General features: G+C 40.1%; 1 protein-coding gene across 1 annotated transcript; it reads left to right on the top strand.

The window, feature by feature from the left end:
- The first annotated feature begins 1,546 nt into the window (after positions 1 to 1,546).
- On the top strand, positions 1,547 to 13,131 carry otop1 (otopetrin 1). The gene is made up of 6 exons (XM_012862128.3): positions 1,547 to 2,132; positions 3,453 to 3,589; positions 3,942 to 4,000; positions 4,228 to 4,358; positions 8,641 to 9,542; positions 11,890 to 13,131. Exons 1-6 carry the CDS (start codon positions 1,778 to 1,780, stop codon positions 12,058 to 12,060), a joined length of 1,755 nt encoding a protein of 584 aa, XP_012717582.1. The 5' UTR covers positions 1,547 to 1,777; the 3' UTR covers positions 12,061 to 13,131.
- Positions 13,132 to 14,405: the final 1,274 nt, after the last annotated feature.

Below are 14,405 nucleotides of genomic sequence, written 5' to 3'. Positions count from 1 at the left end.
ATATTTTGGGGGAAGCGTTTTGCCACCAGGAAACAAATTAATTTACTAAAATCTTGCTTCTTTTTCCTGGACTGGAGACTCCTTCCTATCAAACGGAAACGGAAGCTTATCTTCACCGATGGACCGTCAGAGACGGAAGCGGGACCTTTGATGTCGTCAGTTGTAACAGATTAGCGCGGAAGTTGTTGTCGCGTGAGTCGCGTGGGCGACCAATCAGATGCCAGCGGGCCCCGTGATTGACCCATTGATGTAAAACAGGCTATCGGTGATATTCAGCGAGGAGCGGCTCATTCGGGCATCATTTCGCCAACCTTTTTGTATAATTATGTAGATTTAAAATATGACCCCATCCTTAAGATTTATTTCAAATGTTGATCTTTCTTTTTGTTCACTTTTTCTTAGCATGAAAAGCACATATATTTGTTCTCTTGTCAAAAATAGTTCGTCATTGGCACTTTTCAGACACCGTATTTTCTACCATTTTAACATGTTCAAACTGAATATTTTAATTATTTTCAGTTTTAACCTATAGTTAACTAATTAATGGTTTTATTTTTATTTTTTACCATCCCAATCCTTTTAACCCGATAAAGTCTTGTTATTTCCGACGATGGGTAAACTTAATGCTCTTTTGATTTTTACAAGTTTGTAGATTTTACGATTGGTTTTAGTATTTATTTACCTCTGTACTTTACTGTATTTTTTTACTACTGGTTTAACAATATGCCCAAGTTTCCTTTGTATTCTTCATTGCTGTTTGTTAAGACCATATTAATACAATTGTGTCTATTATATTTGTCAATAAATAGGAAATTGAATTTAAAAAACTGGACAGGGTAAGTCCGCCTTTCTGACAACTCCCACCAGCTTTTACACTTCAATTTTATTTACCTTCTACAGAGTGAAAAGAGATTCCCATTTATTGCTTATATTTATTGCTTATATTAAACATCCAATTCCCATCTATCGCCCATCCGACCTCTCAGTTTTTGTGGGCAGTCCCACCGTTGTTATTCAAATTACTCACAGAGACAACAGCCCTAAAAAAACTGCCTGCGCTTCAATCATCTCTCAGTCTGGGTCTTCTCCGTGACCTTCTCTTGTGCGCAACAAGCCATTGTGAATTAGACGACATACGTTTCAAGTTTTCAGTCTTTAGGATTTTATAACAGTCTGCAGACTGAATTCTCTACCATCAGGAAAAATAGGACGAATTTATCATCTTATCTTTCAGATTAACTCCTGGAAGGCTGCCAGCAAAGTTACCGAGAAAAGGTGTCTGCCAGTTGGACTGAGACGCAGGATCTGGGCGAAGATTTGATTTACTGTTGTGTGGGTTTACTCTGCGCCGTTGGCTCATACTTTTTAGACAATGGACCCTTGGGATGGCTGTTACACGGAGATCAACTAATTTCTTAGAAATACATGGGCGTTTTTACAGGGCGGGCGGCTGGGATCACCTGGCTGTAATATAATCCCTCATTTGTTGTGACTCAGAGGGTTTATTGGACGGGCACATATTTGCGTTTCGGGGTAAGGCCCGCGGGGTGACACTGGCATCTATCAAGTCCATCCTCGTCGGGGCTGGACACTGGAGCTTGTGCGTAACTACTGGGCCGGACCTCGAAGATCGAGTTCATGCTTGGCACTCTTTGAATCCGTCGGAGTCAGTCAGCGCCCTGCGGAGACCCACCTGGCCTCCCTCCGATGCACTTATAGCGCACCCAACTTTTGCACATTAAACTCGCCAACAGTGGAGCCAGGCGGCCTGAACATCATGTCATTGAACAAGTACTGCCAAAGCTCCTCTTCCTCCTCTTCCTCTAGCTCCATACAGGACAAGAAGGTATTCGCCAAGCTAAAGCTCAGCCTGTCCGGGGACTACCCGAGGAAGAACGCGGAGCTGCTCAGCGCTCAGTATGGGATCAACCTGCTGCTGGTCGGGGTGGCGCTGATGCTGGCCATTGCGCACCACGGAGACCCCTCCGTCGAGGAGAAGGACCTGCTGTCCTTCACCACGGCGCTCATGATACTGCAGCTGATCTGGATGATGTGGTACATCCTGGTGCGGCACAGCCAGAGGAACACGCGAACCGAGAGGGACGTCAATGCCACTACCTGCTGGATACGAGGTGAGCTCGGAAAAGGAGGCGAAGTTGGGTGCGTTAAAAAACAAAAACAAAAAAACTTGCAGTTATAAGATCTGTAGCTGAGGAAGTTGTGGACATCCAAATATATTTTTAATTTTAGCCTCGTAAGGCGACAAACATGATTTTATTTTAAAATAGTGGTACTGACACCGATTGGATCTTTTCCCTGTTTGTCTGGTGTGTTTAATTCGGGATTAATGTGACAGACCAACAGGGCACAACTGTTTTCAAAAGTGTTTACAACCCAAAATCTGAAAAGTGCGGCCTGCGTATGTATTCAGCCCCTTTTACTGCAATATCCCTAGATAATATCCAAGGTGACCTGAAGATGGCTTATAAATGGTAAACAGGACCAAAAAAGGTTGTCCACGTTATGTTAATGTTTCATTTCCAGTTAACATAAAAAATGTTTTTGTCTGGGATAAAAACAAACCATTGTGTAATGTTTACCAGAACAAAAGCTCAATTTAACCCGAAAAACATCTTTTTTATGTGTTAACTGGAAAGAAATGTTACCATGAAGTGGACAACTGCCTTGGTACACTATTTTGCGTGCGTATTCCCCTGTGTGTAATTTATCTCAGCATAAGCATATTAGTGAGCAAACAGCATCTTAAAGCCTAGAGACCCCTACGTTCAAACTAAATCCCAGGAGCTGACACGTGGAAGAAGGTACTGCGGTCGGATTAGACCAGAAATCCTACATTTTTGAGAACCTTGATCGCGCCATCCCACATGGTGAAACAGGGTTCTGGCTGCGTCATACTGTGGGGAAGCTGGTCACAGGATGGGAAAATGAATGAAATACAACAACCTTCAAAATATAGACAATTCTACAAGGAAATGGTTCAGATCAAAGTATATTTGTGTGTTCTAAAAGGCCTAGTCAAAGTCTCGTCCGAAATCTGATTAGGAATCAGCGGTGAGACTCAAAAGGGCTCTTCATATAATCTGATTGAGATTGAGCTATACTGCAAAGAAGAATAGGGGAAAGATGTCAGTCTCTAGATGTAAAAATCTGTCAGAGACTTAATTTAAAATAATTTCTGCTAAAAAGTTAACCACAGGTGTCTCTGCAAAGTATTGACTTGACTGGGGAGGGTGGTGGTGGACTGAATGCAAATTCTTGCCGCGCTTTGATTCATTAAAAAAAAAGAAATTAATAGAAATCCACTTCATATGTGCAACGTCGTGTCCAATCAAATTCCAGTTAGAAACGCTGGAAAGTTCAAGGGGTACAACAGCTGGTGGAAGGCACTGCAAATGATAAACTTGGTGGGATTTGTTCCTTCTTCTTGGTAGGTGGCGTAACTCTTCTCGCTGTGCTTTCATTGATCATGGATGCCTTGAAGATCGGATACTTTGTCGGATATCGGTCCTGCCTGTCAGCTGTGCTCGCCGTATATCCTGTCATCCATGCAACTCACACCATAGCACAGGTAAGTTTACAGACCAACTTTAATCTCATTGAAGTGATAAGCTTTCATCAGCGTTTTACCAGTTGGGGCCCTTATTATGTGTGTGCCACCAGGAAACTCTGAATAATGTGCCCTTTGTTGTAGTAACACTATAATCCTCTCGTTTTCCATGTTATTTAAGTGTAACCTCATATGGCAAAGCAAATCTGTGTGGTAAAGAGACTTTAACACTCAACCAAAGATTAGTATCGGTTTGGTACATATAACAGTAGCATTTGTGCCACATGATGAAACTCTCAGAACATGTTTTGAATTCGTTTTTTTAATAAGCATTTCAAGCTGTGGTTACTGTTGTTGTTTTTGGACTTTTTAGGTACATTTCATTTGGTTCCACATCAAGGATGTGATCAAGAGCTTTGAGACATTTGAAAGGTATTTAAAACATGGTGTTTTGTGTTATTTCACTGTCACATATCAAAAGAATGCAAATGCACGCCATATTTCTTTTGCCACTTATGACTAGGCAATGTAGCTAAAATGTATTTGTTCTCCTTTACTGTTAAATATTGAACGTAAACAGAATACCTCAACGTTGCAGCGTAAAACCAGCAAATCTGTCCGCAGGCAGTTAGATGACCACCTCATCACTGTCTCCTCAGGTTCGGTGTCATTCACGCAGTCTTCACCAACCTCCTGCTGTGGTGTAACAGCGTGATGTCAGAGACCGAGCACTTCATGGAAAATCACTTCAGAAGAGGCTCCACCCTGGAATTAGAAAATTTCACCCAAGGTAAGGGCCAATGGGTCGATTGCTGCCTTGTACCTCAGAAGAAAAGTCCACTTGTCCACTTGAGAGCTCGCATCAATGGATGAAAGAGACCTGAAAGAGGGTCTGAAAGGGGAAGGGAGGGAAGCTTAGCCTCCCAGTAGGTCTTGTTTGTGTCGAACGACTCTCTATTAAGTTTCACAGCGAGACACAGATTTGCTGGTCGTGTGTCTCCCCCCTCCCCCCCCCCCTTCCTGGCCCTTTCTGCACACTTCAGCCACCACTGCCCTCCTTGGCAACCCCCAGCTTGACCCTAGACGTCTTTATCCCAAGGCTGCTTAGTCCCAAGGGTGCTGCAATTACAGTAACTGATACATCTAAGCCTGGGGTTGGGGGGTTCAGTTGCTCCTCCTCATATCCGGCTGGCTGTGAGGGTGGCTGCACCCTGACTGTTCCCCTTTTAATTAAAAGGTGCAGCTCTACGGCGGTGGCCCCTCGTGGGCTGTGGGGCGGTAGGTGGGGGCACACGGTAGGGTTTTGTTAAGGTGTGCCCCTGGGGGCAACCAATAACCGCAGTGGGCTTTACAGGCGGTGGGTGAGCATAAACCATACATTCAGCTGCAGGTGTGTTCAGATAACGGGCTAAATTTCAAATCCGTAAAAAATGTTACCCGCTATGACTGAACACTGAAAAGTAATTTAAAAAAACTAACAAAAAACAGTACAGATGAAACTTTGATTGTATGGGGAGTAACAAAAACATTTAATAGCATATTTTAGAATGAGTCCAATTCCTTGGGCAAGTTAAATTACAACGCTGAAAATAATTCATGGAAAGCAAAAGTACAGTAAATGAATAAATAAATGAATAATATAAAAATTGTCATAAAGTCAGACGACTATATATATATGTTTCCGAAGAATTTAGTGGCATTTCAATTCAAATTTTAACTTGGGTCAAATATTTTGAGTTTCTTGCCACACAAAAAAAAGTGATCCATTCCTCTTGACCAAACAGATTTGTAGGCCGCACAAGCCTTTTAGCTCTCTGACAAACTTTCTGGCTTTTTGATGATCACTCCAAAACACTGACTTTGTTGACTTTAAGCCACCACCGTCAGCGTGTGAATGTGTGCGTGTACGGATGAATGACCGAATGTAGTTTGAAACACTTCGGAGTCCTATGGACTTGATAAAGCGCTACATAAGTGCAGGCCATTTACCATTTACCACTTTGTCAATAATCTGGCATCATGATTAGGGTCATTGTCCATTGGTGCCCAAGCTTAAACTTACTGGCAAATCTCTTGAAATGTTGCTTTGACGTTTTTTTCCACATCATCATCCTTGCTCAAGACGGCGTCTATTTTGTGAAGTGCACCTGCTTTTCTTGCAGGGTAACATCCACACAACATAATACTGCTGCCTCTGTACTTCACAGTTGGGATGATTTTCTCAGGCCTGCAAGCTTCCCCCTTTTTCCCCACTAAATGTAATGATGCTCATTATGGCCAAACACTTTAAATGTTGTTTCATCAGACCACGGGACATGTCTCACAAAACGGAAGATCTTTAGATTTTTCCATTATTTCACATAAGGAAACTACGAAATGGCATTTTTGAGGTGCTGCCTTAAAATGCAACCACACACAGTTACATAAATATCTAATTTTATCAGTTTTTTTTTTAGCTTTAAACCCTAAATTAAAAAATACATACAGTATTTGCCCCATTTAACTCATCATGTACCATGTAAGACTTTTTAAGGGTATTAATTCGAATGCTTTAGTAATTAAACAGGCTTTATCTTGTTTCTAGAGGCAGAGCTAATGCAACTTCTGATGCATGTGTGTGTTTTTTATGTTGTAATCAAATGTACTTAAACAGTGATGGGAGCTGTTGGCAAGTTAAAGCCTGCAGAAATCATACGGACTATGAATGGCTTTCATAAAACAAACGATACAGTGATTTGTCTGGTTAGACCGGATTATTGGTTAACAGAATTTTCCTTCTATTCATTTATGCAAAATAATTACAGTGAAATGGTGATCTTTTTTCATCTTTAATGTTAAAAGGAAATCCGAGCACAATTCTCGGAGCCTGTCTGATTTAGGCAAAATTTGTAACCGCTAAGGAATTCCTGCTGGCCTGGGGGCCCCCACATGAAGGGAAATATGTTTAAAGCTATAACAATTAGTTTAATTCATAAAAAAGCAGATATTTCACATATTTACTCCAATATCAATTAGATAATCATCCCAAATATCTTAGGTAAATTCAAACGTCCCTTTTCTCTGTAACCCAACTTTAATTGCTTTTTACTAGTATTTAGCACAGATTTCTAACCCTTGCTGCCAGTTCGGCAGTTATCAATTAATTAAAAAAATTTGACATGCAAATGAAACATTAATGGTAGCTGTTGTGGGAAAAAAAAGAACAGTTAAGTCACCAATGTGGTTCATATTACAGTTGTCTTAAGTTGGAACACATAAAGAAATACCAACAAAAATGTTCAAATAAAGAATTTTCATTGGAACAATTTAAACAGCAAAGGTTTGCAGTGTAGCGGTGCCAAAGCTCTTTGATACCTTTCCCTTATTTTCTAGATTATAAGAGGTAAATGTTGCATAAACAGTTATGAGAGCATTATTAACTACAACTCCTAATCCTCTTGATATTAAAAAAACTGTAAAGTATATTAAATTTACAGTAATCAGCAGCACAGTTAAGCAGTAGCACACATCTCACTATTTTCACATGACATGGTGCAAATGGGGAATGTAATTAGCACATAAAAGAGCAGCAAATGTACCGCAAAGAAAACTACTGTTTAAATTTAAAATTCTCAGCAAAAGATGATTCATTTCCTTCCACTGAAATCCCAACATGTATTTAACTAACTAAATCCCTACAGGCTTTAATTAGTTAAAAAGTAAACATGGGTATGGTTAAGATTATAAATGGCTATATGTTTTTTTCATACAAATGTACAGCATGTTGCAGATAGATCTCTCTTAAAACCAAAATGTATGTCAAAAAATGAAGATGACGCTTGACATATTCTCACATGTCAAGCGTTTCACATTTTTTCATTGTGTAATTTCGCATATTAAATTACCCAGAGCTGCAGCTCTGTAATTATCTGGTGACTACAGTGATTTATTTCCTTTCTGTGGAATATGACTCATTATTACATTGAGTTGCAATTGGACTGGATCCATAAACCAACAAATTACAATACATGTCATGTCAAGTTTTACAAACTGGTCCGATTCATATCCGTTATATAGAATATTACATATTAGAATTATATAGAATATTATCCCATCTGAATTTAGCTGAGATTATTCCAATTAATTATAGTACCACTGAAACATAATGCACATTCAGGTGAGCTATACCTTTTTTATTAACTTTTCTTTATGTTTAGAATGTTTCAATAACGATTATGTTCAAAATAAAAAAATAAAAAAATAGATAGCAAGGTGACCGTAAGTTGCCTTTTTGATGAACTAAGAGGATTTTACATAACCTGATGGATAATATACAGATTTATGTTCCGTTTTAAAAAGAAAACTTTATTTGTAAATTAAAGTAAAAGTAAAATTTACAAAAAGACTGTGTGGAGTGAATGAGTAGAGACTTAAAAGATGCCTTAAAAGAAAAGAAAACGGACACAAGTACACAACTAATTACTCTACATGTCACTGTATGTTAAAAGCTGGGCAACAAAAAATGCCCTTAACAAAAAAATAAAATGTTCAAGATTTTCTTATTATTTAATCATTATTTGGCTCTTTGAACTCTTTGCGAAGGCACAAAGAGAATATTTACGTTATTTATGTTTCCAAGGTTCATGACATGACGGTTGCTTTCACAGGCCCGTCTTTGTGTCTGTGTTAATCAAACCAGAATTCTGTCCACGTATGTTTCTGTCTTTTATACCATCAGAGTAATATTGCAGTTTTATGTTAGATGCTACATTACTCTTTGACCTGTATCCACATTGCCACATTCTTATTTATCAGTCTCTTTTGTTTTAGACTTTACATTATGCGATTGTTGGCGTCATTACAGGTGTTTCCAGCCCTCCACTTTACTCACAGTACTTTAAGCTTTGAAAGGAATCCTGACACATATTTTAAGCCTTCTGGTTTCTTATTGTTTCTGTCAACATCATGTCTCTATGGGGGAATTAATAACTGTTGTTTTAATAACGTTGACATAACGACTGGATTTTTGTTGCGTTACTCATGAATTGTCTCTCACGCCTTTGTAACCCGTTCCTGTTTTACCTGTTTTCCAGGAGAGCCAGAGTCGCCTTGCAACTGCACAACCAGCACATGCTCCGTGTTCTCCCAAAGCTTCACGTATCTCTTCCCGTTCAACATCGAGTACCACATCTTTGTCTCCGCGCTGCTTTTCGTCATGTGGAAGAACATCGGACGCACCATTGATGTGTCCAACAAAAAAAGCCTGGTCACCAAGACGCGGGGATTGAGCCTGGGCCCCATCCTTGGTCTCCTCGCATTGGGCGGCACCATTGGCGTGCTGGTGCTCTACATTACACGTTTAGAGGGCTCCGTGGACGTACGCCAGTCAGCCATTTCTATGTTCTACATTTATGGCATCGTCATGCTGGCGGCCATGTGTTCTGCCGGCGCTATAGGTTTGCTCATATACCGAGCCGACCACATGCCGCTTGACGCATCAAAGAACCCTTCGAGAAAGCTGGACACAGAGCTGCTGTTTGGGTCCTCTCTGAGTTCCTGGTTCATGTCCTGGTGCAGCATTGTGTCAGTATTTAGCAGCCACGACGACCCTCCTCACCGCTGGACGAACCTGATCTACTCCCTCTTAATTGTTCTGGAGAAGTACATCCAGAACCTCTTCATTATCGAGTCCCTGTATCGCCAGCAGGAGAGCGTAGAGAGGGCGGACCCAGAGTTGCCCGCTGCTCCAGAAGTGTTCTCAGTGACTTCGTCTCTGCCCCCCTTTAACGGGATCATCAACCAGGCATATGAGTCTCCAGGCGGGGGCTGCAGTTCCATGGAGAACGAGCAGGAGGAGAACGGACAGGTGTACGGATGTCAGCGGAAGCAGTCGGATGTGCCGCTGCCTGTGCACACTGAGGCTGTGGAACCCCACAATATGAAGAGGCTGGTCCTGAAGAACCTTTCTATTATGCTGTTATTGTGCAATATTTCGGTAGGTTTTATTTTATAACATTACGGTTACAAGCACGTGACTCAAATTCAAACGACAGATTGGAAGGTCACTCAAACAACTGTGCAAATTGTAGTTCTGAACACAATTTCTATTTGAATCAAATATTGCCTCTAACATGAATCAAGTCACTCTTCCATCCATCCATCCATCCATCCATCCATCCATCCATCCATCCATCCATCCATCCATCCATCCATCCATCCATCCATCCATCCATCCATCCATCCATCCATCCATCCATCCATCCATCCATCCATCCATCCATCCATCCATCTTCTGACACGCTTAATCCCTGATGCAAAGAGCTTTTGTGACAGTCTCCCTCAATTCTTCTTCTTATTCTTTTTTAAAAGTGTCCTGTCTGGCAATGTGGCATCAAGAATTGTTGTCTTAATGCCAAAAAGAACCCAACAGAGTTTACTTTCACAAGTGGAGCTGTACGGCTTTCGCCATAGTGCTCCGCTTGATTTATTCATGTAAATAGTTTTATTATAATTCATGCGGGGAGTATTTCAAATTATATGGACACTGCAATGGGAAAGTAGAAGAGGAAGGGAAAAAACAAGAAAAAGAAGTAGAAAAGGTGAAAGAAAGAGGAGATAAAAGGGAGAGAATGATAAAACGTCTTCAGTCTGCTTCATCACCTGCAAAGAGAGATGTAAAAAGAATAGCACAACCATCGGACATAGTATAACAGATACAATAGAGTAACACCTTGATACCATTGCTGAAGTCTCCCTCACTTTAAAGAAGCGTTGTATAGATGTTGCTGTTTCCAGTTTTGGTTCAGTCTCATACATTTTATTTTTAAAACAGCTTTGGAAACTGTAAAACCCTAAATTTACACAAAACATCATGGGCATGTAACCACACAGCAGAGTCACTACTTGAATAGCATGTATTTTTTTTAAACAAGCATTTGCAAAATATAGTTTCTTCTATCTACTTAGTTTTACATTTTGTTATGGTACAGCCACAAACCTCAGTGCATTTCTATATATATATATATTTATATGTGAAGTGGATCAAAAATGATACACTGATTTCACTTTTTTAATTTTTTATAGCTTAAAAAATATAGATTTTGATTGTGTGACAGGGCATTTGTATTGTGTCCCCAAAGTACATGCATTGCAGTGAAAGGTTGTTTAACAATTACAGCTTCTGTTGCTTTGGGGACTCTCTTTACCATCTTTCCACAACTAGAAGATGTTCATTCGTTCTTTTCCGCAAAAAAAGATCAAACCCATGTAGACTGGATAGAAAGCATCCATGAACAGCAACAGCAACTAATATTGTGACAAACATTATCAATCTGTGCTCTAACTTGGTCCTCCTGCTTTGATCTAACCATTCATTTGGATCTATGGCTGTACGTTTAGGTTTTTGTTCTGCGTGAACGTGAACCTCAGCCTCATTGTCAAGTCTATTGTGACTGCAAGATCTCCCTGTGTCTAGCTCCATCTGTCTTTCCATCAGCTCTGTCCAACTACCCTCCCTTTGCTGAAGAAAGATATCCCCACAGCATGATGGTGCCACTACCATGCTGTTTGGGCTGGTGTGCAATGCTGGTTTTCTCACACACACCACTTTGCAAGTAGGACATAAAGGCTCATTTTGGTCTCATCTGGCCACAGGCTCTTCTTGCACATGTTTCCTGTTTCCTACATATAGCTTTCTTGTGGCCTTCTTTCTACAGTGCCTTTCCTACTACCAGTGTTTCCAAGAGCAGAACTAATAGTTGTCCTGTTGATATAATTGTCCCACCTGAGCTTTTGATCTCTGCAGTTTCCCAAGCCTTACCATGGGCCTTGTGGCGGCTGCTCTGATTAATACTCCTGTTAGCTCAGTTTGTTAGTGCAGGCAGATGGCAAACTCTTTGTGGATATTCAGTTATGCCACTCTCTTTTCACTTTCAGGTGAAGGGTTGCACTGTGCTCTGTGAAATGTTCAAAGCTTGGGATATTTATTCATACCCTAAATCTGTCCCCAAATTTCTACCTTGGCTGTTTGCTGTGTTCCTTGGTCTTGGTCCAGTGCTGGGGTTGCAGTGGCTTCTGTTTAGGAGTATCAGGGCAAAGGGGAATTAATACATCTATTCATACCACATTTTAAACTTTTAAAATGATCTATCATTTTCTTCTACTTCCTAATAATATAATACTTTGAGTTTGTCCATCACATGAATTCACCATGATATATACTGAAATGTGTAGGTCTGATAACAAAATGTGGAAATATAATTCCATAAATAGTGAGTGTATTTTATCATCCCAGTGACAGAGACGCAAATGTTTTTCTTTAAAATCATCTTTTCCTCTTTCAGCTGTGGATCCTTCCCGCCTTTGGCTGCAGGCCACAGTACGACAACGGGTTGGAAGAAGAGACGTTCGGCTTCACCACATGGACCACAATTCTCAATTTTGCCATTCCTCTGAACCTTTTCTACCGCATGCACTCTGTGGCTTCCCTGTTCGAGGTGTTCCGCCGAGTCTGACCGAAGAGTTGGTGAATGGTGCTGACAAGATGCAAAGGAACCCATGACAGCACAAACTCCCGCGGTTGCATCACAGCACAGGTCAACTGTTCAGGAGGCCATCAGGGTCACATCTGCGGCAGACCTGAAGGAAAACCACTGAGACAAACTAAACTTTGGAGAGACGAACCATATAGCCTGTGCTCCTTGAAAAATAACAGAAAGCTTCTTTATACATGTTTATGGGGAGAACATAGACACTTTGTTAATTTTAGAGGGACCATTTTGTACTTTGTATCAGGTTCTCCTGACTGTTTTAACTGGGGTATCATTTTGAATGTAGAACTGAATGATTCACCTGAAATGCACATTATATATTCTCATAATCGTGACTAAATATACCTTATTGACTGAATCACAATACCTAAAAGTTAACAGTGTAGCCACTGTTTATAATGTACGTGGAAAAAGTTCTCACTTATCCATCCTTAAAGTTTTTATATAGCAGAAAAGAATGCATAGTAGAACTGCAAGTCCTTAATTACAATCTCATCACTATATTTTTATATTTTGTTGTTAGTTGTACTTTAGTTCTCAGTAGTAGCTCTTTTGTCTCTTAGCCAATGATCAGAGCCATTGTCCGCTCTGATCGTTTGAGCGGATGGAAAGACATATTTTTAAAAAGTTTCCCATTGTGACCCAGATAACATTTATAATGTTATCTTGCATCAGGTCGGGCACTTCTTTAATTTCATACTAGAGAATAATATTGTTACTGCCATAATGAATCACCAGAGATGGAGGGTTACCCTTGATGGAAATGCAATAAAAACAATCACAGCCTTGGACAAAAAAATTGCACTAAAGACATGTTTTTAATGAAATTTGCCGAAAGTTTTATTCAGGTGTCCAGTTATGTTCTCAACCTGGTGCTATCCTCTCTCTGGGTTCTCTATGTGCCAAGTTGTGGGAAACAATCTTTTTTGGGGGTATCTACTGCTACTCTAATCAAAAATCTTTGATCTACTGTGATATAATTTTGTGCATATTTGATTAAATTGTGCTTACAAAAAAATTACGTGTACAAATATTCTGTGCCTATTATAATTAAAAGCTATCTCTTTTTCAAACTTTAGGCGTAAACATTTCTTATGTTTTGTTATATGTAGTGCCTTACAAAGTATTAATGCCCCATGTTGAAAGTTTCCACGTGTCACTTTACAACCACGAACATGAATGTCATAATTATGAAGGGAAATGATGCTTGTGTTATCATTTTACCCCTGGTAAAATTCCAAAATAGGGTGCTCGTTTTTGTTTAGCCCAATTCTCAGTCACACCCCTAAATAAAAGAACACAACCAATTTGTTTCGGAACTAAATATAGCCCACTTGTGTGTAATATAATTTAGGTTTGATTTCAGATCTTCTGTAAATGCCTCAGAAGTTTTTGTTTTTAAAGAACATTGCTAAATCATCATCATGAAACACCAAAGAACACAGCAGACAGGTGAAAGCGAAAGATCTGGAAATGTTTAAAGCAGGGTAGGTTATTAAATAATACTCCAATCTTTGGACGTTTCACAGAGATGTTTACTCCATCATCTGAAAATGGAAAGAGTACGAAACAACTGCAAAGCTACCAACACATCACCATCCTTCTATGCCGACTGGCCACGCAAGAAAAAGCCCTAATCTGAGAGCCTGCCAAAAGGCTCATGGTAAAATATAGGGAGGAGAATGCTCTGTGCAGATGAGAACAAAACTGAGCTTTCCTGCCTCTACGTGCAAAATGTTGTGTGGCAGAAACTAAAACTTCATGTAACACTGAGCACACTATCCCCACATTGAAACATGATGGTGGCAGCATCATGCTGTGGCTAATGCTTCTCTTCAGCAGGTAAAAGGAAGTTCGGAAGAGTCGAAGGTGAGGTGAATGGTGCTAAAAACAGTGATCCTTGAAGAAATCCTACCAGAGACTGCAAAGGTCCTGAGTCGATGGCCCCCGTCCAACAGGAAAATGATCCTGAACATACAGACTGAGCTAAAACAGACAGGTTTACATCAGAGCATACTAATGTGTTAGATTAGCCCTGTAAAGGTCCAGATCTTATTGCATGGTGAGATTACTTCTCCATCACAATTATGTGTTATCTTGTAAGGAACCGAGATGTTGGACACCAGGTGCAGCATCCATTTACACCACTGGATGGAGCCAGACATGTTTCAAGCAGACTCTCCCCTTTTATTTATTGTGTGTGTGCATTTACAAAAAGCTTCTAATAAACAAAGGGAACAGATAGAATCACAAACAAACGGCTTTCTCCCAAATCAATTATAAACAACATCTAAAGGGCAAAAAGAAAG

The sequence above is a fragment of the Fundulus heteroclitus genome, chromosome 20, assembly GCF_011125445.2.
Source record: "Fundulus heteroclitus isolate FHET01 chromosome 20, MU-UCD_Fhet_4.1, whole genome shotgun sequence".
Classification (NCBI taxonomy): Eukaryota; Metazoa; Chordata; class Actinopteri; order Cyprinodontiformes; family Fundulidae; genus Fundulus; species Fundulus heteroclitus.
This window is presented reverse-complemented; position numbering and strand designations above follow the sequence as displayed.